The 26,173-nt window shown below is 43.3% G+C and overlaps 1 protein-coding gene across 1 annotated transcript; it reads right to left on the minus strand.

Moving 5' to 3' along the window:
• Positions 1–244: 244 nt before the first annotated feature.
• On the minus strand, positions 245–14,199 carry TTLL6 (tubulin tyrosine ligase like 6). The gene is made up of 10 exons (XM_090041672.1): positions 14,165–14,199; positions 13,667–13,823; positions 7,582–7,725; positions 6,886–6,971; positions 5,481–5,706; positions 3,647–3,825; positions 2,691–2,879; positions 1,638–1,794; positions 409–711; positions 245–322 (listed from the first exon to the last, which is right to left on the minus strand). The coding sequence occupies exons 1-10, from the start codon at positions 14,197–14,199 to the stop codon at positions 245–247; spliced, it is 1,554 nt and encodes a 517-aa protein (XP_089897798.1).
• Positions 14,200–26,173: the final 11,974 nt, after the last annotated feature.

Below are 26,173 nucleotides of genomic sequence, written 5' to 3' on the forward strand. Positions count from 1 at the left end.
AATTGCTGCACCTCTATGATAAACTACATCAGTTGCTGTTGTGACTGCAGCTCGAAGTTGTGTCACCATTGCATAAGGTTTTGAAGAATGACCAGATTTATTTGATAATGTGGAAAAATCTGCTGGTGTTTTGAGCTGGGGGGGAAGATTAGAAAATCAAACTGATATGGGGCAGGGCACAGATTGAGCATGGTAGTTCATAGGATCAGCACATTTTTGTGGAATTTGTCCACTGATCATTATTTTAGAAAGTAAAGTCTTGATTCTCTCTCATGCTAAGGCCCCTTGATATCACTCTAGTGGAGTAAAGTGATCGTAAAGGCTGCCAAAACATGAGTTAGAATGGACATAAATTAGAATTATAGACAGCTCTACATACTATGGACCTACCAGTATTCTGTTACTTACCATTAGTCTGATGTTCAGATCTGTTGCGGAATGATGATTATGCTCTGTATGGTCTCTCAGGTCTGGTTTGGAGCCATACTGGTCCTGCATACTACTAGAGTTCTTCTTTATCAAGTCTGGTGCAGAACTATAGTGTCTCACATTTTGCTTTTCATGTGCAGGTGGATCCAGGCTGGACCCACAGTGTTCTTTTTGTGGGATGCTTGATTCCTCACCAACTATCTGCATCTTTGGTGCTTTTTCAAGCAAGGCTCTCTGAAGCAGGAGGAGAGTGCTGTGTCTTTGTTCTGAGTCAAGACCATGCTAAGCACAGGAAAAAAATAAATCCAACATGAATAAGGAGCAGTGAAGTTGCCCCAAGGTGACATTGGACCAGTTTTCCTGACACAGGCAACACAAGGAAGCCAGATTCTGGTTGGGAATGACAAGTAAAGAATTGCCCTTATGGAGGAGAACTCTACTGGTGCAGGCCTAATGGAAGCTGATCCAGTGACAGATAACCTCACTGCCTGTTCTGGTACAGCAAACATGCTGTAGGAGGAATAATGCATATTGGGTGTTTGGCCCAGGATAGCAGAGCTCCACTAGAATAATCCTCCACTGTCCTAAAAGTTAGAGAAAGCCCAAGTTGCACTAAGTAATGCTGTAACCGATTGCCTTGTACTAAGCAGACTTGGCCATAAGGGAAAACCAAGCAGCAATCATCTTGTTTTCAGCAGTGTTTTAATATATGTTTTTTGTGTCCAAATACAGGGGACAAAACGGATATGGTAGCAGCCTGGAGATGCATGTGACTCCAGGTAATGACTGCAAATTAACAGACCAAGGTCCTCACTGGCTTGCAGAGAGAACAATTAATTTTTGTGAGCAAATGTTGTCAGCGGTGCCTTTTTGTGCAGAATGTGCCTACTGCCAAAGATGTAATGATGTGTCTGGGTGCCTGGGGCAGCTGCCACACACAGGAGCAGTGACTTCTGATTGACTCTGTGCCACTGGTGTGATTGTGTGGCTATGGTGCCAGCAGTTTTTTTTCCATCTCTTCCCCAAGACCCCAAGTCAGTGACCAGGCTGGTTGCCACGCCCTGGTTATGCCACTGCCTATCACTGTATTTGAGCTCATTTATTTTCTGGTGGATGTTCTAGGCTTGTAGGCTTCTATTCCCTGCCCCCACACACTGATAGCAGCATTATTAATGAAAACTCAGTTGATTCTTCTTCCTAAAGCATACCTTCCTTAAGCCACGTGCAATAGCTGCTCTAGATATGAGCTTCTTTCTGTAAGGCTTTATTTTCTCACCCGTGGACTCTCCCTGCAGCTCAGCCTTCTTCTCTCTTAACTGTAAAGTTTTCTGCTCCTGCTTCATTCGCAGCTCCTGTAGCTGCTGCCTGTAGGCAAAGTTGCAAATGAGGTTCAAAAATGTTTCTAATAGTATATGGCGTCATCTACAAGTCGCACCTGGCCTTGTCCACTAATTCTGGTTTGAAACAAAACTGGCCAGATCTAAATGCAAAGCAGTTCCATGTGTTTGAGCTCAGGGCTGGATTCAGGAACTTAAATTCTAATCCCATTTTTTGTCATGGACTCATGAGCAAGTCACTCAATTTCCATGGCTACATCCACACGAGCATGGCTGTGTCATACATAGCACCACAGACACATCTGCAATGCCACACACTGCATGTTCAGTTGTTTTCCATGCTGTAAGGGAGCAGTGCAGGCTTTTGTTTTTTGGTGCCTGGATATCCAGGGATCAAAAACACCTTGCAGAAAAAAAGGCAGAGCAGTGCATGTGGAGGCAGTGTGCACTGTTCAAAACTGGAGCCTAGCTGGCCAAAGCCGCAGTGCAGCTGCTGGTCAGGCTTTGCATGGTAGGATCACAGCTGCTGCAGCCCTGGGATGTTCCCAGAACCCCAGGTAAGGCTGCTGGAGCCAGCTCAGTGCTGGTCCCAGCCTCTCCTGCTCCAGCCAGGGAAACTTGCTGTGTGCCAGAGAGCACATGGCACAGGCGTTCCCCAGGGACAATTAGCGGTGGCACGAAGTGTGTCGCTGATAGTTGTCCCCAGGGAACCAAATGTATACGAACGTGTGGATGTGACCCCTGTGTCCATTTCACCACCTGTAAAATTAGGATTGATAACATACACTTACCTATCTGGCAGGGATATCATGAAGTACAGTCACATAACATAAAGTATGATGTGATGGATTTTATTATTACTGAACATTAATTCAGTATGCATAACCTACCCCAGTTAAACAAATTGAAGCTGGAAAATCTTACCTGGAATGTTCTTCTCGTGCCCTGGAAGCAGCAGTTTCTTGAAAGAATGAATTGTTGTGCTGGAAAAATTTATCATATTTGTCTGAATCAGGTTTGGGATAAATTCTGCGAAAACCACCTTTGTTTTTCTCCTCATAGTTCTCAGCTTGTTTCAGCCAAGCAGTCTGGTAGTTCTTGTATTCCTTAGCTCTGATAAAAACACAGGGGCACTATTAACAAGTCCTGTGGGCCCCCAAGAAACTTCTATAGCAGGAATTTTTTTGCATGTCATTTCTTTTTTTGCATTCCTAATCCTGTCTGCTTATTACTAGTGAAATGGAGGAAGGCTGTCTTTTATTTTCCTGCTTAACATAGAACAAGTTCTGCAAAGGAAAAGCATTAAACTTGTGTTCTTTCTGACTTCCATTTGATTAAAAAAAAAGGTCCAACATTTTGCATTTATTTATCTTGTTTTTACAGAAGCAATTCAGCTTCTGTTTCAACTGGAAGGACTGGGAGAACTACCAAAATGATAACATCACAGGAATCAAAAAAAATTAAAGCTGGACTATTAAGAGCAGAAGGAATTTTTAGTCTGAGAAATTCACTCTTTCCATAAAGCTGAAATGTGCTTACAATAAAGTTCCTTTCTATATATGACTGTTGCTTTCCAGTAAAGCCAGAAAAGGCCAAACTTTACTTTTTTGCTGTTTCTAAGGGGAATCCCCACCCCCCAGTAAAAAGTCTATTGAGACTATTCTTATTTATCATACAAATTTACAAATCATATAATTATATGTACACACACACACACATATATGATTTGTGGCTTTTATTATTTATAAAGAATATATATATAATGTTTATAAATTATGCTTATTTAATGTATAAAGTACACACACACACATATGCTCCTTGCAGATTGCATTTATGGCTTGAATAGTTTGAAGAAGCTGAAGGCATGTTTGAGAACACACCTGATCTCCCAAGAATGGCTTTGCTTCAGAAGCCTCTCCTTTCCTCGTCGTTTCTCTTCTAGGATCTTTCTCTTGTTACAGGCTCCCAAGTTTATCAGAACCAAGGTGTCATATAAAAGGTGGTCCTTCACTTCTTTGTCTAACCAGGAATCAGTACTGAAGCTTGGGGAGTGATTCACCTTAAAAGACAAGAAGGAAAATTTGTTTACTGTAGTTAAATCCACTGAAAAATACGGATATTAAACTTACTTTAGAATCTGCATTCTGAGGGTTTCTAGTTATATTCTGTAACTGAGAAAGACCACTGCCAGACTTCAATATATAAAACAGGTTTATCTGATGACTCCATGGGCATATCCAGATGAGCACGTGCAAGTAGTTGTAGTACTGCAAACCACATGCACCAAATGTGCAACTGTGTGCTGCGCTGTAAATTTGCCAAAATTTGATACCAGGACGTCTTAATATCAAAAAAGAATTGCCACAAAAAGCGTTGTGGCACACGTGGCAGCAATGCACACCACATCACCAGAAATGGATCCTGGCCAACCAGAGCCATGCTTTGGCTGCAGTGCAGCCAGGCTCTGTGAGAATGGATTGGTGCTGCTGCTGCCCTGGGAGGCCCCCAGATAAGGCTGCTGATGCCAGTATAGGTGGCCCTACCCTACCCAGGACAATCGGGCACACGCTGGAGTGTGCATGAAAGAGCATGCCCTAGGGCACAAAGCAGCTGCACAAATGTGCTGCTGCTATTTGCGCTACGGGAAACGCACAACCCTGCATGTGGGAACATGCCCCACGGATGCATTCAGACAAGTATGCACATGCAGGGGTTGTTTGCCATGACAAAAACAGCAGTGGCACAATTTGTGTCATTGCTTTTTGCCACTGTGCGTGCCCCTGCATGTGGGGTGTGGTGCAGGGTGAAAAGCCCCACTTCAGGGAAATGGCCATTTCCCCACTTCTCCCAGCTCCCAGCATGATGGAAGAGTCGGGACAACTAGAGGAGAGGAGACACTCTGGCCAGCAGCCAGAGCATTTCCCTGGAGGATCCAGCCTCTGTGTCTGCTGGTGCATGCTCCAGAAACGTTAGCTGCGCTGCTTTTCTTTTGCAGCGGTTTTGACACCAGGACTCCTAGTGTCAAATTTTCGTGCCACACTGCAAATCTGCAGTTCACTGCATGCAGTTTGCAGCACCTCAAACATCTCTGAAGTGCCACAGACTGCGCATGCACACTCATCTAGACGTGCTTCAGTCAAATTCAGAAATGACATTATGGATAGGGCCCTTTTGTCAAAAGAGCAGGTCCAAGTGGAAAAAGTATAGTGGGCAATGAACTTAAGTGGTCAATGGTGGTGCAAGATGAGCAATTTATACTAATCTGATATGCTATGAGTACCATATTCAGCCTCTTCCATTATCATGCGCAGCTTTTGTTGAGGTTAATAGATAACCCTGGAAAACTCCTTCATAGCAAAGAACTGGAGAGAATGACTGTCTGCATGAGTTGACACTCCTACAGCCAGGGACAGATTTGAATGTCAAGACTACAGATCAAGGTGACAGTCTATGGGAATGATTATTATTAGATACACTGTAGTTTAACCCCCTCTGCTGGGCATCCATCAGCTATTCATGTTAATGGAATAGTGCAGAAGACACTACAGGAAGGACCCGAAGAGAAGAAAAAAGGGAAGTCAATGCTAAGGAAGAGGCTGATGATAGCAACTAATTTGACTATGTTCTGACAGGTAAGAAATGGTGAGAGAAGAAACCAGTTTAGGACATGGACATGTTATGGGACCTAAAACAGAATCTTGCTGAGGTTCTTACCTCCAGCAACCAGGGTCTGAGTTTGTGATCCAAAAGAATATCAAATCCCAGTATTTCAAAGCAGGCACTAGGCATAGTGTGGTTGGGGAAGCAAGTATGATAGTTATGTTTGATAACAGGATGTGCTGCTATCAAGGTTTTAATAATGACATCTTCCATATCCAGCCACATCTGGTCGATATCATAGCCATGCTTCTGCATGTACTTATTAAAGGTGGAGAGCTTCCTAGGAACAATAACAACAATGAAAATTGGTAACCCATTTTAATGGCAAATCAATTTTCTTAATTCCAAAATACAGAAGTTTAGCACAGAAATTTGGGGATTATGGATATTCATATATTCACAGAAACAAATAAAGACAAAAAGTTGTTAGTTGAGAGTTTTTCTTATTCTGAGGATTAAAGACAGGGTAGTATACCACTTTCAAATCAGGTATGTCACTAATTAGTGTCAGTGATATACGTTCTCCCGTACTGCTTATGGGAAGGGGATTCCCAAAATGGAAGAGAGCCATTATTCTAGTTAACTTCTCCCTTGTAGGTTGTTTATACACTTAAAACTTTGAAGTACAGCAATGTTAGTTAGGACTGATCTTTTGACAGTACAGCTATACCTAATGTAAATGCAACCATACAGACACCATTATTCCTCTTTCTGCATGGGAACAGCTTCATCACTAGAAAGCATCTTTAACTGCATCTCCAGTAGGGGGGTTGTACTGCATTTGCCATACTAGAGTTAAAACATTTCATCCTTCAAGAGTAGACAAGGCCTGAGGAGGGAAAACTGAACAGAAAAACACCTGCTGCTGGACTCCAGGTAGGTCTGACCAGGCCAATGTTTTGAGAAAAATCATACAACAGGAGCTGCATTTGGCACCAACACAGCACTGCAGATGAGAAGCTGACACTGCCGGAATCCTTGCTGCTATTGGTAAAAAACATTATTGCTAAGAGAAAACTGATATCACTTAAAAGCTACTGACAATGGATAAGGTGTTAGAAGAAACTGCTAGATATGTGGCTTCACTGTATGGAAGAAAACAATAGTGGAAGAGGATCAGGAGAAAAATGTAAGTAGAAAAACTGCCCCCTCACCCCTTGACAATATACTTAAATTTAGTTGTGTAAAATAGTCAATTACAACCACTAAAGAGTAATGTAAATCAGATACAAATGCATTTTATGTTTAATTGAATGAGTGTCTGCTTGTTCATCTCTCGTTTTTGGCCCCTCATTATTACTTATTTGAGGCTGTGTTTTATTGAACTAATGGCACAAAATGCATCATTAACTAGAGAAACAGAAACAAATATTTCCAAGGCCTGAAAATGTACATGAAGATTCAAAAGCAGACTTGTATCATGCTGACTGTGATTATTTTGGAAATGTGCTCTTCTTACCTTTTACTACCAGAATCTTCATTTCGGATAAAATTAGCGCTGTGTTTATTAATGGAATAATTAGTCAAGTGCATGCAGACATCATCCTGTAAACAAGCAAACAGGCTACAGATTATAGACTGATACCTGCCTCTTTCCTCTTTAATGTAGAAAGTCTTTTAATAAAACACAAGATAGTCAATGGTAGTAAGGACAGCCATGATCTCATCAGAACAAATAAGACCCAGTCCTCTCTCAATTTTCTCCCTCTCTGAATTCACCAGTGTTCCAGTTCTATCACTTTTAAGAAACCAACAGCTTCAATGAAAATTATGTTCTAAATATACCTAACACTAAATACATTTACAAATAGCTTTATTTACATGAGTCATGTACAGAAGGAAGGCAGGAGGCATGCAAATGTTTGCAGGGTCAGCCCCTCAATGCCCTGACATTACATAGTAGTTTCACTCTGTGTAATTAAACAGCAGCTATATTCTACCACAAAAGTGATTGCATTTTAGTGGTAGGTGAAATGATGTATAACTTATCCTGGATCCCCTGATGTGTTAAGCTCATATTATTACCAACTATAAAGTGTTTCTGAGATCCTCAGAGGAAGAATGTATTAGAAGTCCAAAATATTATTATCACCCTGTACCACTACATTTCAATAAATAGCTGTTATAAATAGCATTAACAGGCTTCTTTACTCACCAGGTTGTTTTGTGAAGGGTCAGAGTAGGTTGAAGTAGCAAAGCGTGCCAAGCCTTCTTCATAGACAAATATCTTCAGAGGATCACATGATGTCACGAGCACATAAATTCTAAGATCAAACTTAAACTTATCGATAATAAAAGGCTGGGAAACAGAATACAAAGCAGAGTTGCTTACAGTTTTGTTTGAAGTACAAGTAAAATGTTAGTAACTCATTAACTTATAAAACTGAGATCAGGAAAATAGTTGCACAGTCCCACCTACAGCTGAAAAAGAGCCAAACTTTATACTGCATACGTTTCACCTTACTTCTTCAAAGTGTGATGAAGAAATTTATTAAATAATACTTACAGTACACCCTTGTAGATCGATGGAACAGATCATTATCTCTATTTTAATAAGCAGGAAACTAAAGCTGAACATATGCCTATACCAATACACACCAGACTGCTCCACGGTTCAGCGGGTAAGTTCAAGTCATCCTTCCCTGTCCATGCTGTTTCTTGTAATGCGTGCCAAGTCTTGCTTATTCATATCCACACTTTATTTCATACGTGCAAGTACAGCACTAGATTCTGTGAAGGAAGGTGTATTACACAGCGAAGCCCTTGTAGGAATGAATCTGTAGTATATTGTGAGGCAACTAGTTTTTCTAAAATGGCCATGAGGATGGAAGTTATTGCAGGTCACCACTGTACACGACTTTGTTGGGCCAGCATGTTGCTTGATTTTGTGCAGCTCTACTATTATGAAACAATGACAGAATCACCGATGGTGACAAAGACATGAGTCTTTCTGATGAGGAGCAGCTGTGTAGAAATGTGCTGGAAGGCCTTTTGGGATTTACAAGGATGTGCAAGGTCAGAGGATGCAGAGGACTGTTGCACTAAAAAGCCTGAATGAATGGCCAGGCTGCTCCGGCACGATCATGCTAAGCTGTGCGCAATACTGCTGGCTTCTGAGTCAACTTCTGCACCAGGAAGCTGGGGCAAGAAGTGGACGCTCGCGGTCGTAATCGGAAATACGAAATATACACAACCGTACAAGGAGCGAACGCAAGTTCAAAAGGTAATTGGCTAAAACAAAGTAAAACGCCGACACAAGCATTGCCACGTTGGAGAGAAAATGAACGAAATACAGGAACTAAGTGCCACAAGGGCAATCGGACTGATCACCTGAATAGCCGCTCCCCCCTTCTCTCGAGAAGATGTCTCAGAGGCCTCTGTGGAAAACGCTCAGAAATCAATCCCTTGGCTAGTTTGCTTGGTAATGTATTGTGCGTGACTCTGTCAGTAAATTAGTTATATCTGCTTTTTATTAGTTATATCCGCTTTTTAACTGCTAGCTTTATAAATAGTTAACAAACAATATTGCGAATTTATAATCAAATATATGTTTCTCCTGTATTCTGTCAAATGAGCTGCTGACCAGGTCTGAGACTAAGGCCCCACTCAGCCGCCCCAAGGCACCCAATCAGTAGCCTTGAAAGCAATGGAGTGGACCTGAACCTCCTGATCCAGCGGACCTTACCCTTACTTAGTGACCGTAATAAAATCTTTATTTCTCCGAATCCACGACTGGTTTGTGACCCGTCCCCCAAGGCTGTGCATAAAAAAAAACAACCTGAGAGCTCTCCTTGGCTCTTCCACAAGGACATCCAAGAAATGGATATCTGAGAGTAGAAGTGACAGATTTGGATGATATGATGCATGCTGTGATGACACATGCTCTATTCTCTCAAGTGTACTTCATAGTTTCTGAAACAAGAGAAATAACACAGTGCAGTGGGATAATAGTTTGACAAGTGTGGAAGGACAAACAGTGGCTCCAGAACTTGTGCCTGAGAAAGCAGGTCTTTATGGACCTGTGTGATTAGCTTGCCTAACTCTCTGCCATGACAGCATATGATTGAGGGATCCCATATAAGGACAGAAGCACATAGCCAGTCTTAAAACTGGCTACTCTAAACTAGATGATATAGGGCCACACAGAACATTCAATTACACTCTTAGAATGGGAGTCAAATGTGTACTTGGAAACCTGAAGCCAATGTGGCACTTCTCTCATTGGCCCATTAACAGTGGAAGGGGAGAAGGGACATGAAGAGAAGTACCAAACCTTGGTTTTTGTCTGTTGCCTTCCTGTAGAGCTGTTTCATGTTTGATGTACTCAAAACACTGAAATACTGTCTAATTAATGCCTGACTGAGCAAGCTGCTCAAAATTGCATTATAACCATGGATGTTCTTATCTCTTCATTCGAAACTGTGTTGTTTGCTATAGTGTCTCCAGATATTGACTGGGATTCAGTTGTGTTCCTCTACCCAGGTAGCTGCACATCACAAACATGTTGGGACTACAAGAGAAGTTAGCTGCTAGTGTAGGCTAGGCATCCCCAGAAAAGGTTACGGTTGTGCTGCGAGTCTGAAGCAGTCCACAGGGAAAATGAGCATTTAAAAAGCAGAACAAGGAGCTATAAAAAGCCACATGGCTTCCAGGCAGTAGTTGAAGGAGAAAGTGTGCAGAAGTGCTGGAAGACACAGAACCAGAGAATTGTGGGATCGGTAGTGGATCATTTTCTATATTCAAATTCTGGGTCTTTCAACTATTCTGAAACCAGGAACAGGTACTGCCTAAGGTGCATACATACCTGGAAGCTGAGTGCTTGCAGGCTTCAAGCTGTGCTTGCCTGAGGTAAGAAGTAGAGGGGAATGGGAGAAAGTCAGTGAGGATCCTGGGTGGTAGGAACATGAACATTGAGTCCAAGCTTGTGTCTAACTTTCAGTGTCGGTATCCCCCCAAAAAGTTTCCCAATCTGACATGAGAGCATCAGTTCAGCAGTATTTACAAATGGAGCTAGTTGTTTGTTAAGACACTGGAGACCACAGATATAACTTCTCTAGAATTCAGGATTTCAGTGACAACTAGGCCTTCTTTGTACTTCAGTATTAATGGTCTCCTTACTAAAGTTACATAAATTGCCTTAGAAAGCCCAAGGAAAAGCAAGTATTTTCCTCAGTAGTTTAAAATCTAGGTTAAGATTTTTTTATACAAATAAGAGAAATTCCAAATATTAGGTTGGACATGGTTACATTAATAAAAATTAAATAATCAGAACTAGTCATGGACATATAATATATCTGGATTTTTCCTTAATATGATATAGTGATAAAATATCCCACAGAATGGACCTTAATGATGTTTATGGCTCCAACTTCTGGTGTAATGCAAACAACATATAGATGCCCTAGCTTCCTGTATATAACCAGTCCTTATAAATTAAAGTACTGTTTATAAGAGGAAGATAGCTTTAAAAATTGGGGATTTATGGAAGTGCAATAATATATTTTATGTACTGATCACACCAACTGCATAATAATAGTACAACAACTCTTGTAATTCCTTCCATATGCTGAGTTTTGTTAAAATTAGTGAGTTTGTTCAAGAGCCAATGAAATAAATATCTTTTTCCCACATTTAAAAAATGGGGAAACAGATATAGAACAATCTGTACCGTCACACAGTGCATCAATTCCAGAGCCGACAGAGTCCAGCAGTTCTGAAAACCAGTTCCTCAGACAATGCTCAGTCTCTAGAAATGAACCAGTAATAAATAACTAGGGTATTGCACACTTTGTTGCTCCTTTAGGCCAAGCTCATTACACACATCAGGGGCTTTTTTCATCTTTCCATTTTCTCCCACAATTCCCAGTATGCCACTCTCCTTTTCCAGGAACTCCCTGCAATACATACCACCTCCTCCCTCCTATCAGGGTCTCTGAATGTCCCCCTCCCCATCATTATCCACTTCCCTCCCATACAATGACCCCCTATTTATTTTGACTCCAGTCAGCAGGCTCCTTGTGCCCCAGGTCAGTTTTTTATTTCTGCTAAAACCATTGTGAGGGAGTGGGGCGTAGGGGCGGCCGTGAACTCCCTAGCGCCCCCTACCGTCACGTTAGGGTGGACTCAGCACCCTCAGAATCTCGCCCGCCACAACTTTGATGACAAATAAGTTGTATGGGAGGCTGCCTCTGTTCCCCTAGTTGACGGTACCGATGTTCTTGCCCCTACTCTGAAATGGGGTATCTCTATGCGCCCCGCCTTAAGGGCTATGTGTGCCTCCAAACCTCCCCTTCAGCACGCCCCAAGCCTCGCAGCTGTCCCGTGGGACGTTGTACGGTCCCTCGCCCCTCTGGTGCCCTCTTTCTCTCTCTCGGGCACCCTAGGCTCCTCGCCCACCTGGCGCCCCCTTGGGCCGGGCTCCTATCTTCCAGCCTGCTCCCTGCGCCCTGGGCCTGTCTCGCCGGTATCCGACTATCGCTGGCATCCCCTGGGTCCAGCTCACTACCACCACCCCAATACCGGCGCCCTTGGGTCTGGCTCGCTACCGCCGCCCTAATTCCGGCGCCCTTGGGTCTGGCTCGCTCTCTCTCTTGCTCTGCCCCGCTCTGGGGCCTTGCCCTCTCTGGGGCCAACACCGTGCTCCGCACGCTCTTTCTCTGCCCCGCTCTGGGGCCTTGCCCTCTCTGGGGCCGACACCACGCGCCTCGCGCTCCTTCTCTGCCCCGCTCTGGGGCCTTGCCCTCTCTAGGGCCGACACCGCACGCCTCACGCTCCTTCTCTGCCCCGCTCTGGGGCCTTGCCCTCTCTAGGGCCGACACCGCACGCCTCGCGCTCCTTCTCTGCCCCACTCTGGGGCCTTGCCCTCTCTAGGGCCAACACCGAGCGCCTCGCGCTCTCTCTGTGCCCCGCTCTGGGACCTTGCCCTCTCAGGGGCTGCTACAGCGCTCCGCACGCTAGGCGCACAGGCGATCGCCGCCGTGCCTGTCCCCTTGACCCTTCTCTGGGTCCAGTTGCCCCACTGGGCAAAACACCGCCCTTATGGGCTGGGGTCTGCAACCCCGCACACCGCGCCTCCCTGGCGCAATACGGTGCCTCTCCGCCACCGACAATAGTGCCCCGCTGGCACTGTGCCCCTACTGGGCACCGGGAACTCCCAAGCTGCTGGGGAGCCCCTGTGAGGCCTCCTCGCTCCCCTACAGCCTCACCCGGTCCTCCGGTGCAAACTGTAACATAAGCTCAAGCCACCCGGCTGTAACATAAACCACACAGAGTCTCCCTGCTCTGAACATAACACAAGCCCCACCAAGGCTCTCAAGCCTACCTCCCTTTAGGGCGTTCTTGTTCCCCACATCGTCGCAGCCGGTTAGCATGGTAAGGCTGCGACCACTAACTCGGGCCACTCAGCTCAGCCGCAGAGCTCCTGCGGCAGCCAGAAGGGAACTGTGAGGCAGGCTCCGGCCCAAGCTGTTTATAAAGACCCAGCCCTGCCCCCTTCGGGCCATGTGACCCACCTGGTTGCCCCGGTAACTGGCACCTGAGCTGCCCGGGTGATTGGGGCAGAATCACATTCACAGGTGACTCCGTGACAACCATTGATGTCTGGAGCATCCTCTGAAATGTAATTGATCAGATAGTTTTCAAAAGTTATTGAGTTATATCCAGATACAGAAATATCATCGCACTGAGTGTAAAGCAATGCAAACTCAGGCAATAAAAATAAAACATATTCAACAAGCAAGGACAAACCAATGTGAGCCAAACTTCTACTATTTAAGTTACTGACACCTAAAAGATACAAGAGATCCTTTTAGTCTGTACATGGATGTTCAATATGAACAGAGCATCAGGAGAGTGTCAGTGACAGGCAGTCAAAAAGATATATACAGTAAGTTGCAGAGACTGAGAAACAATCCCTTCATTCTCTCTTCCTGCTATCTATGAAAATTTTTTTCCATCTTTGAAATGTAGAAAGGGAATTTCTTTCATCCAGTTAGCTTTACATGAACAGTCTGTCCACCCCGATTAAGACGGGTGAGTTTATCTAAAACACCTTATTTAAAACACTTTGGAATAATAGTTGACACAATGATACAAAAAGCAGGCACTATGTTAATGGTCATACAGGAAGGACAGTGACCAGAGAATGCTAAGCACAGCCAAGCAAAGCTGAGTTGGATACTAATCTCTGGCTCAGTGACAAAACAATAACCTGAGTATATAGAATGGGGGGTAGAGATTACCCTTGAGATGTAGAGCTGGCAGATCATATCCTCTCCAGGCTTTATGTCTTTTACAGATTTGGTGATGAAGATACCTCTCCCCTGACAGCCAGAGTCCGGCTTGCAGATGTATGTCTTATACTTCCTTGATCTGCTATATGCCTGCAAGTCTCCATAACTATAATTAAACAAGGGCTAGTTATTATCATTTTCATTACACTTTTTCAGATCTGAATTTCAAATACAAAAAAAAGTTAAAAGCAGGATTTTCAGAAATATTCATTGTTGGCTGACCTGTGTTTCTACTAAAGTCAGCAGAGGTTTCACTATTATTTTAAATAGAAGCAGTTAGGCCAACACTAGGCACTTTTGAAAATTCTATCCTAACTGATTAATATATGTGTAAAGCAGTCTCATTCATTGTACAAAGCAATAAGGAGTATTCAAGCCAATCAAATAACTTAATTGATTTGTCAAGGATCACCGATAACAAGTCAGTACAGGAAATAAAAATTATACTTGTCCTCAGCCATGTACTTGATATATTCTGTCATGGTAGTGACAACAATAGACTGGTTAGATGGAAGGATATGTCAGAATTTTAAAGTCTCATTCTTCAGTGATCAGGGCAATAGAGAAAATCTATAAACCCCTGGAAAGCAGTGAGTCAGTTTTCTAATGGCACATAGAATTTTTACTGTAGATTTACTGGCCATGATTTGCCATTCTTACAGTAATTTTACCACAGTGTAGCTCCATTGATTACAATGAAGAACACAAATTGAAGGCTAGTAAACTACTGAGGAATCAGGCCCACTTTCTTCAGTATGTTGGATCTTAAAATAAAAAAAAATAGTTTCTGATTGCTCACTTTCCCCTATTTAAAAATCCAACAAGAATTTAGCAATTAAAAAGCTGACCTTCAGATAGCAAAAAGCATGGATCTTTCAGTTTAGCAGTTCATGAAATACTGGTGGTTGAAATCATGCTGGTAAGGAAGCAGGTGGAAATGCAAGACATTAATCAGAATGAAGTGATTTTAAGGTTTGTTGCATGTCTGCTTATCAAGGCTAGGAACATGTTGTCAGACAAAAGACAAATGTTTACAGAATTAGTGACAACCAAAGTACAAAAAAAAATTATCCAGGCAGAGGCAGAAATAAAATCTGTCCTTAATTCTGGGTGCATGTATATCCAAAGGAGTCAATTATGGAGTGAATTATAAATTTATGCAAAAGATTTCCTTTATGATAGAAAGGAGAATTTTAATCTGGTACAGCAGGGCGGTCCAACTGGTGACCTGCAGGCTGCATGCGACTCATGAGGGGTCAAACTGCACACTCTGGGTCCCACCTGGCTGCTACTCACTCCACTGTAGCAGCTGCAGCAGCAGACTGGGGCTCCAGGCTTCTCTTTTGTGTCCCAGGGAGCAAGATGAGGCACTGAAGTGCAGACTGTAGTACTGTGGAAGCCTGTAGCCTGGGATGCTTGAGCAGCATATTGCAATGATGGAGCTCACAGCCAGGGAACAAAGGGTGAGTTGGGGCATGTGGTGTAGCAGGAGAAGTGGAGACCAGCAGCAGTGGGGAGCACAGTGGGAGGGAGACAGCAGATGGCACAAAGCACACTGGGGATGGGGGCATGAGGTCCTTGGGCCATTGTCCCTGCTAATATAGCCCCTATTAATATGGCCCCTACTAGTGTGGCCCTCAGCCGCTTAAAAGATGGATAGCCCTGTGATATAGGAATAACCTCCATTTCCAATAAGGGAAGATTCCTAGGCAGGGCAGTAACAGAGTTCATCTGAAAAAAGGAAAGGATCTTTTTCATGTGCAGTGATAAGCAGATTTACATTACATTGTAAATAAGAGACTCCTGCCTCACTCAGTTTAAAAGAAAACGTCATTCTGTCATTTAATTTACTATGCAAATGTTCCTAGTTTCTTTTACTATGGAAAGAAATGACAAAAAGTTAGTAAGCTTGATTTGCTATTGAAAAAATCACTACTGATTTTCACTTCTCTGCTAAGTGTTCAGATTCACTTAGCTTAGGTTTAGTAGATTTAATTTATGCTGGGAATTAAAGCAGTACAGAATTAGGCCCAAAATAAAGATGTCACTGTAAATGAGAGGGAAAACTCATGGTGAGAAGCAAGCAAGAAGAAATCATTAAAAAAGACTCACTCAGCAGGAAGACACCAAGTCCTGGGAAAGAAATTAAATTCTTTTGGGAAGAGTTTTAGCATCCTGCTCATGTTCCTGGCCAGCAGATCTTTCCTGCAGATTTCACTCATCCCTGGAAAATGGTTGATTTTCTGGGGGTGGGGAGGAAGTCCAGAAAAAAGAGGCACAATAATAAGCAACTGTTCATTTTTTTGCATTAAAAAAAACCTCCACCAGCTCCTAGTGATGAGTACCTGATAACTTTTCATCTCTATTACCCGATCCAGTGACACTGAACAGTCTGTCCAGTATAGGGTCCACTCATCATTATCACCTCCTTCCCGCAGGCCATACTGCTTAGCAGCTCGATGCACTGCATCAGAAGAATAGGAACAACTTAAACCATAGTGTAAAAATTTAGACAATTATTTGGGGGCCCAGAGTGGGAGACAGAGTCATAGTTCAATTAATGCTATTCAACTCAGCCATTAACTTTCAGGGGTAAGTGCCAGTCCTCTGGTCACTCTGAATGTCATTCTGTCTAACAAATTAGGCAATTGATCAACAGTGACTTCTGGGCAAGCTCATCACTCCATAGTGACACTAAAGCTTCACTCTTGTCTAGGAAAAAACTGCTAGAGTGAGTTTTCAGTGCTGTTACAGTCTAACTAGTGGTGAAAAGCAGACCATCTTGAAATATAGTTGTTAACGATACATTTGAAATAGAACTATTTATAGTGGCTCTATGTGTTCCTAACCCAAGATAAGAATCCAAATCTCGAGCTGGCAAAAGCTTGCAGATCTAATGTAGGATTTGAAGCCTTGCCTAACTTCAGTCACGAGAGAGGTATGTATGATGGTCTCAAGCTAGACCATTTAAAAAGTGCAGCATCATTAACGGTTTGGATTTGGCGAGGACAAGAACTAGAATACTAGGAGATGTTCCGGGTCAGCGATGATGAATTCTGATATAGCCACGTAGGTCCAACATGGGGAATAACAGGGTACAGTGTTAACACAGTGCTGCTCAGATTGCCTATTTTTAAAAGACACGGTCAGATGGTCACAGTGATAAAACATTATCAATCATAAACCATTCAAAAATGAAAAAAATGACAAAATATTTTTCTATAACTGGCCTCTTTTTGAGAGCAAGTGAATATCTCCCCAAAAGAGGGAGCCAGGAGGCTCGTTACTTTAAAAGAGTACAGCAGGCTAAAAGTGCAGTGTAGGGCTGCAGCAGCAGGAATGCAGGCTGGCCCTTAAGTAAAAGGGTCTGTGTGTGGCTGGGCAGCCTCATGACCAGGGATCATGGTTTTTTCTGATTTAAAAAAATCCCCAATTTTTGGTCCAAAAAAATCCCAAATCCATATTTCTGTGATTAAAATGAAACATCACTATCTATATTAGTGACGTTTTATTTAAATCACAGAAAAATACGGATTTGGGGTTACTTTTTTCCAACTGAAAATTGGGGATTTTTTTATATCAGAGAAAACCAGAATCTCTGCTCATGAGAGGAAGGAATATAAATCCAGGGACTGAGCCGCAGCAGGCAGTCTGGGCCTGCATGCTGCAGGGAGAGGAGCCCCACAGGGAAGCTGGCTGCAGGAAACAGGCCCATGGACACCCAAGCTATCCATGACAGTGAAGCCAAGACAGCTAAGGGAAAAGTATAGTTTGTGGTATGGTTTTGACTAGGCCTGTGCAAAGCAGCTAATATTCACTTTGGATTCAGCCAACTGGGGGGACCGCGATTTGATCTGGTGATTTGAATCAATGCCCTGAATCGATTCAGCCTAATCTGATTCAGAGATTCAGCTGCTGCCAAATCTCTGAATCACTCAGGCCCATCTCCAACCCGGTCTCCCAGCCTGTCAATGGCTGCCCCACTGGCCCCAGCTCCCAGCACTTTGAAAAAAAACCCAAATCCCAACTCAGCAGATGCTGCCTGGCAGGGGGAGCCATCCCTGCTGACCTCCACTGCCCCACGCCATGTCCCCCCCCTGCTCCCCCAGCCCCATCATGGCTGCCCCACCCATCCCAGCTCTAGCCCTTTAAGAAAAAAACCCCAAAACCCTGAACTCACTTCGCTGGTTCCTGCCCGGCAGGGGTCAATCCCCATTGCCCTCCACTGCCCCATGCCACATGGGGGCCTCTACACCAGCCCCCTGAAGCCCCGAGGCTGTTGCAGGAGGGGGCTGGGGGAACAGGCAGGGGGATGGGGGAGCAGGCAGGGGCTGGGAGCTGGCAGGGATCCCCCCCATGGTCCTGTCTCCTCTTCTCCAGTCCCCCCACTCCCCCACCCCCTACTTAACAGCTCCAAGTCTGGGTCCAGCTCCCTGCTGCAGCGGGTGTGGACTGCTCGAATCATGGAAGCTCTCCGAATCTTTTCTGAAGATTTAGAGAGCTTCAAATCAGTTTAGACCTTTTTACTGGTCCTCTGATTCAATTAGGATTTGGAGATTTCAGCCACCGAATCACCACCCAAAGCTTTGCACAGGCCTAGTATTGACCCAGAATGGGAAAGAACTTTAGTAGATGCAGTTTGCTTATTTTTCTGTTAAGTTTAGGTTTAAAACCAGAGGACTGGATTGTGGCTATGGGGATGGCTTGGAGGCCACTGGTGTGCACCCCTGTGCACGTGCATCCCTTGAGAATGGCAGTGCACCTTCTACAAAAAGGCAGTCACCGCTCACCACCCCACCACCGATGGCATCTATGGGTGGTCCGTGATTCCCACTTGGTCGACTCTCACCCTTGCCCCTTCCCCGCCGATAGCGCCAGTGGCATCTGCAGGAGCTCCCCGCTCACCACCGCCGTGTTCCCGCCACCACTGTGCCCCCTCAGCCCCTGGGGGTATGCACCGTTCATTCAGCAGAGTGCTCCCTGGTGAATGCCAGGGACCCCAGGGGGCAGAGCAGCGTGTAAGCACTTGTGCCAGGTCAGGGACCTTAAGGGCTGCCACATGAGATAGGGGCTAGGGTCACAGAGCACACAAGTGCAACATGGGGCTGAGGCCCAGAAGCTGAGGTCTGGACCTCAGTGGACCTTGGGCTAGGGGGCCCAGCTAGAGGAAAGGGGTGAAGCCAGGAAGGTGGAAGCCCCAAAGGTTTGAGGTGGAAACCCCAAAGCAGGCTTGAAGGGATGAATGCAGAATCAGGGCCAAAGAGCTCCCCTCTAAACACATATGCAAGGTATGGGGGTGACTATGGAGATGACTGAAGGTCACAAGTATTGTCCCTAAGGCACAACTGGGGCTGCCTTAAGGGAAAACCAACCCCGTAGAATTTGGGGCAGAGAAGCCCTGTGGGCTGTACACTGAGAAAATGCACACAGGAAGAAGGTACCCCGGCCTCTGGAGGCAGCCTTGCCAGTTAAAAGACCCTAAGACAGGGGTAGGCAACCCCCAAGCAAAGGCACTTTGTTTGGCATGAGTGCCTCAGGGCAGACAGTAGGGAAGGGGTTGGAGCTGCACTGCCACAACAAGGATCGAGCCCCTCGTGACTCCCCTACTGTCTGCCCCTTGGCATACCAAAATCTTACGAGTCGAGGTTGCAGGTATTTTCAGGACTTTGCCCAAAAACATTGCCAACCCTTCCCCTTAGATCAAGTCATGGCAGGTGTGAGATAGGCAGTCTGGGGAGCGTGGGCAGAAAGGTCTGACGACTAAGTGGCATCAGATACCAGGCGGATCACCTCAGACTGTCACATTCTTCCTCTTGATGGGAATCAACAGAATCACAATGCTTTCGTTCCCTTTCTACATCCAAGAAACAGGATAGACTCACCAGACTCATACTTGCAGTTGGTCAAATTAATCACAGGTCATCTGGAAAAAAAGAAAAGAAAAAGGAGAGACACAGAGGCAGATAGACCAAAACCAGTTCAAACTTTATAATGAAGCCCTGGAAAAACTTTACAGCTGAACTTCCACAAAGTTACCTAAAAGCACTAATACAAATGAACACATTATTAAGCAACATATCATAACCTCAACAGGCTATTCACTAGAAGTTTTTGCTCACTGGTCACATGGAAAATTATTTCCTTGGGGGATAAAAGGGAAAAAAAACTGCACAATTTGTCTTTCCATAGATGAGAAAGGTACCATTAATTAGAATTCTCTGAAGACAACAACAGTGCAAGTCCAGTGTAAATGTTATATCCTGGTTACAAAATCCCTGACACAAAACATCAGCAGAATGAATGTACAAGACTGATTACTTAGCTTTTTTGTAAAATTAATATGAAACATGTTTCTTAGAAACACTTGGTTATATACTTTACTTACCTAACCTCTAACCCTGAAACAGTACACAAACCATAAATAGGACAATGGTGGCCAACAGGTAATGCTAAGTTCAGATGATGTTTAATTTAGAGAATTCTGTTGATTGGTAAATGCTATTTATTTATGCTGAACAAAAATGTTGTTGTATTGCAAGTTCCTCTTGTGAACTCCTGTCAGGAAACACAGCACAAACAAATTAAGCAGCTTAAAAAGCCCACCTATCCTCTTAGAAGCTAAGCTAAAAAGATGAACAGTGAAACCTCATTTATCCAGAAAGCTTGTTTGTTTAAAATGAAGCCATCTCCTCTATTGTGTAAATGCACTGAAAGTTCTCTTGAATTTCCTAATTAATTTAATGTAAATATTTTTTCAGATGAGCTATCAGTGTACTTACTATACGTGGTTTGATCAAAAAGTTTTAAGACTTGATGTTCAGGGTATTGGTCATCAAGAATTTGTACCAAGTGGTAAAACAACCAATCAGGCCTTTTATAAAGAGGTTTTGATTTGATTGAGGGATAAAGTTAGAAGAAACCACCGTGAGCTGTGTGAAAATGGTCAATGGTTTCTGCACCATGACAATGCTCCTTCACACACTGCTGTCTCTATTCAAGAATTTTTGGCTGAAAAAAACATTCCTGTGATACCACACCCTCCGTATTCACCCACCTTGCCCCATGTGCTTTTTTTCTGTTCCCAAAAATCAAAATGAAGCTGAAAGGAAGGAGATTTGATGACATTGCAACCATCCATAAGAATGTGAAACAGAACTTAAAAAACTCACAGTTGAAGACTTCCAGCATTGCTTCCGAAAGTGGCAGGAACGTTGGGACAAGTGCATATAATCTAGGGGAGATTACTTTGAAGGGGACAGCTCATAAAAATGTTTGTACACTATTCTTTAAAATAAAGGCTAAGTCTTAGAACTTTTTGATCACCCCTTGTACATCAAATTAAAAGGAAAAAATATGAAGATAGAATCAGTAAAACACTACTGTGATGAGAGAGAAAGGAAACAAATGAACAGATTTTTTTCGAAGTTAAAATACATCTTCCTAAATAAAATACAGATAAAACATTTTTAAACACAGGCAAGGCATTTTTGCAATTTAGTTTCTAAGTTGTTCAGAGTGAGAACCTTGATTTTTTGTTTGTCTAGTCTGTTATGTATCCCTATGGTGATAATAAATAAGCACAGCAAAATTATGACTGCCCAAAGAGCTTGGTCAACAGTAGTTAATCAAATGGGCATTAACCAGGCAGGAAGTATGCACTGGAGTCAGTTAAGGTAGTCTGGACACTGTGAGCAGGGTAACTATAATAAAAATAACAGAGTGCTTTCTTCCTTCTCATGTCCTCGTGACAGGGTAATTCAGCAGAATTTGCAGATTCATTGAAATCTGACATGGCTGCACCACAAGTGTTTATAGTCTCAAACTTGCAACCTCTGAGCTATCAACCATGTGCCTTAGCAGTACCCATACCACCCCAGAGTACTGATTTGCTCTTATAGGTCCTGGTCTAACCCTGTTGAAGTCAATGAAAAGACCTCTAATGATTTTGAGTGGGCTTTGGATCAGCCCTATAATCCCATTTAGTCATGCAATTAGTCATTTTGTGGGTCTAATTGGGGTTTATAGATGGAGTTTAGACAGTAAGTGACTTGATAACTGGTTCCACTTACTGCAGTTCTAATCTGATATGGATAAACACATGTGAGTGAGCACAGACAAGTAGGGCTGGGGCTAACTAGAAATCACAATTTTCTGGACAAGTTTTATGCACTGAAATTACTTTAGCTGATTTTAATACAACATAATAATGCTAATCTGATGCATTCTAACACAACAACAGAAAGCAAATGAACAAAGGGAAAGAAAAGGAAAAGGAAGAAAGGAGGAATAATGATTGCTAATTTTACCCCTAACATTACAATCCCACTGAGTAAGGATGAAAAGAGGGCACAGCAGTCTCAACAGTTCTGTCATGTAATGGTTCTGAACTACAGTAGTTGATCCTATTAGGAGGCCCAAATATGATCTCAACATCACAGTATAACAGGAAAAAAGGGAACACATTTTAAGTTATAGTTATAGAAAGCTAATATAGCAGTAGGTACTACAGCAAAGATAAAAGAAACTATTCTTTTTCCTTCATGTTTTTTTGTTATGAAGCAACATTTGAGATTCTAATCAGAGAAAAAGATGTGGCAGTACTCAATAAGGCTGAGCCATGTGACACATGCCTATCAGAAAACAATGGATGAAAAAGCACTAGCTAGCCAACATAGGAACAGGCTTCCCCAAAGTTATAAATCAAAGCCTACATCCTGATGTATTAAATGGGGATCCAGAGAATATTCTCCTCCAGTACTACACTATAATAGTAACTCATGCATTTCACACTAGCACCAGAACTCCCCTAAACTATTTTCTTTTCACTGGCACAAGAATATGGTAAAACCATTACATCTATAGTAGTAACATTATATACTAGATTCTTTCTAGATAGTTAAAAAAGTTCATATTCGAAGTCATTCAAAACCTGCAGAACTTAAATATTACCATTCCTTATTTAACATTAGAACAGAATTCCATTATTTCATCTCAGCTGCAAATTCAACACTTGCATAGTCCTCTTCCACTACAAGCATCCCATTCCTTCCCCTTCTCTATAGGAACAGTTTGAATAACCCTGTTTCACAATGCCCCTTCACTACTAACACCCTCCTCTATTTTCAGGAGCCTTGTCATGTCAATACTTGGTTCTAACCTCTTTCTCTTTCTTTTCTTTTTCCTGGATGCATTTGAATCTTGATTTTTTTTCTTTTCTCCATAGTTCACTGTTTCCTGGTCTGGGATACCCAAGACACCTGCTTCTCTTGCCGTTGGTAAAACTTTTGCTTTGGTTCCATTTTTGTCATCCAACTCTTCTGATTTGTACTCATCTCCTTGAAATGATCTGTATTTTTGCAGTATATCTGATGCTTTCATCCTGTGGAAATACACACAACAGACCAAAAGCAAAGTAAATACAGTAGTACAGGGATAAGCAATAATTCTTGCAATTGTTCTGAGACTAGAGATGCTTTCTTCTAACCTAGCTGGTAAAACAGGGACATAACAGCCCCAAGTTAGGAAGGGGTACATTCAACTACTTATTTACAGTATTCCATTTTCCATTATTTTCTTCCCTTTCTAGAAGGATCAGAAGGAATATGTACCCAACTTGTTGATTTTAGCCAATACCTATTCCAATCTGAATGGCACCCCTTACACAGGAAAAGAGGTTTGTTCGACTCTTGAGCTTGTTGCTGACCCTCTACTTTGGTGATAATGATAAAAACACACTATTCAATTGTCCTGGTCCCAGTCTTCAATGTAAAATGGAAGCACCTGCCTATTTTGTCTCTCAAAACCTAGTACCCCTTCAACATCTTGCTTTCCTTCTATGCATTTTGTCCTTCTCAGATTTGAGTATAATGCTGTAGCATTGAAGAACCAGTGCCTAACCTGAAAGCCACCTTAGTGCTGACATCGGATCTGAGGGATGAAAAGACTCAGACTCCATCAAATCTGCAGGTGAAATCCAAGTCTAACAGGTCAGGTTCTCTTGCAAACAGAAAGCTCTGTGGCAGAGTACAGAGAGGTTAAGGAAGAGGAAATCTTTACCAAAGGTTTATTTTCATTATATAGCTTCACATTTTACCTTGCCCTTCTGGCTTGAGTTGATTGAGGGCTCCTAGAAGTAAGGATTCATTTAAAGTACAATAGCAAGTAGTTCAGAAAACAAACTCTCTCAAACCTTTGTGACAAAAGTAGTTTGATTTTCATCTATAATTTCACTAAACAGTATTTTATTTTGCATTTTAAAATCTTCTTGGTATACCAAGAATTCAATTCCTGATCCTAAACTCCACCCCTGGTTTGGTGTACCAGTAACCTTCTCACCCCAGCTCTGTCACAGTATCCCTCTCCCTGCACTCCTTGTTTCTATCTACTCACTCCACCCTCCTACAGTTCAGCTCTAGTTCCAGTTTCATTCCAATAAAGCTGCTTTCTCCTTTGCTTGAGCCCAGAAAGGAGGGTGTCATTGAAAAAAGTGAAGGCATATCTTCCCTACTTTTTTCCCCTGATACCTAGAACTAGAAAAGCCTAAGGCTGAAACACCCAGTGTGGAGCAGAATCCTTGGAAGATGGACTAGCTGTCCCAAGAAGTCTGTACTAAGCAGTGTCTTAAACTTTGTATAGTCACTTACACTTGTGCAGAGTGGGTGCAAGACGCTAGCACCAATGTGAAGAAAAGATCTAATTGCACTTAACATCTGTTTGGCAGACATTTTGCACGGGGGTAACAAGGGATGGTGCAGGTGAAAAAAGGTGAGGATTCAGAAACACTGAATTAAAACTGTTAGAAAATGTTAATGTGTTTATAGCACTGGTCTTTTTGCTTGTGTATATGTATGGTCTGTACCAAATTAAAAAAAACCCTGTATCTGAGTATTTTAATCTACTTCAAAGCCCACTGCAGTCCTACTAATTTCAACAGGCTTTTGAGGAGGCCTTATAACACACTCATCTCTAGGCATATACACATCATTCAGAATGTCTCATATTGGCATATTACTTCTAGTTCCATTCAGTTCTCTTACTGTCCCAAGCCTTAAACATCTGCAAGGTTAATTAAGAATTACCTTCAAATTGTAGATATAGATTAAACTGCAGATACAGTGTGTTCAAGCACTGACTTGTAACTTACATCTTGAAATCTGATAAATCTCATTGCTTAGAAAAGCCTTGAGTACATCTATGACAAGCCAGAAAGTGGGAATATTTAATTTTTCCCTCAACACAGGCAAGCTTGTATGCAGGTAACTCTCGGTATATCATCATATATTGGACCTAGACAGGTTACAGGGGTGGGCGGATGAGAACAGGATGGGTTTCAACACTGCTAAGTGCAAGGTACTGCACCTGGGGAGGAAGAACCAGCAGCATACCTACAGGCTGGGGAACTCCCTTCTCCTCAGTGCAGAGGCAGAAAAGGATCTTGGAGTCATCATTGATGCCAAAATGAACATAGGCCAACAGTGTGGGGATGAGGACAGGAAGGCCAACCACACTGTGTCACGCATCCACAGATGCATCTCAAGCAGGTCCAAGGAAGTGATCCTCCCCCTCTATGCGGCACTGGTCAGGCCACAGTTAGAATACTGCGTCTGCCGCACTTCAGGAGGTATGTGGACATCGATAGGGTCCAGAGGAGGGCCAGCTTCATGATCAGGGGTCAGCACGGCAGACCCTACAAGGAAAGGCTACGGGACCTGAATCTGTTCAGCCTCCACAAGAGGAGGCTGAGGGGGGATCTAGTGGCTGTTTACAAACCAGTCAGGGGGGACCAGCAGGCATTGGGGAAAGTCCCTGTTCCCCTGAGCACTCCCAGGAGTGACAAGAAATAACGATCACAAGCTGGCAGAGGGTAGATTTAGGCTACGCATCAGGAGGCGCTACTTCACTGTCAGGGCGGCTAGGATCTGGTACCAACTTACAAGCAAAGTGGTGCTGGCTTCTAACCTGGCAGAACAGGAGAGGAGGCTGGATGAACACCTTGCTGGGGTCGTTTGACCCCAGTACGCTTTCCTGCCATGGCAGGGGTCGGACTTGATGATCTGCTCAGATCCCTTCCAACCCTACAAACTATGAAACGATCTACAAGGACTTTGCTGTCAGTCACACTGCAACTCCATAAATTATTGCATGATCAACGTTCTCTTTTTCCCTCTACCCATGATCTATGTGCGCATCTCACAGGTAAGAGGAGCGTAAAAATTTGGACAAGAAAATAAGGCTGCACTGAACAGAAAGAGAGCTCTTTGGTTAACATGGCAAGCGCTGGGCTTAAGAAAGGCAATGCACAGTGAGACATTCACTAGTGAATGCAGGAATTTAGACATGTTAAGGTGTGTGAAGTCCTCTGAAAGAAACCCCAGGCTAACAATGGATAGGACATGACCTGGGGAAACAGCGTCTGATGCACCCCTGGTGACTGGCCTGGTCAAAGGATGTTACTTA

This window comes from Crocodylus siamensis, chromosome 4, assembly GCF_052110815.1.
Source record: "Crocodylus siamensis isolate JL-2025a chromosome 4, ASM5211081v1, whole genome shotgun sequence".
Classification (NCBI taxonomy): Eukaryota; Metazoa; Chordata; order Crocodylia; family Crocodylidae; genus Crocodylus; species Crocodylus siamensis.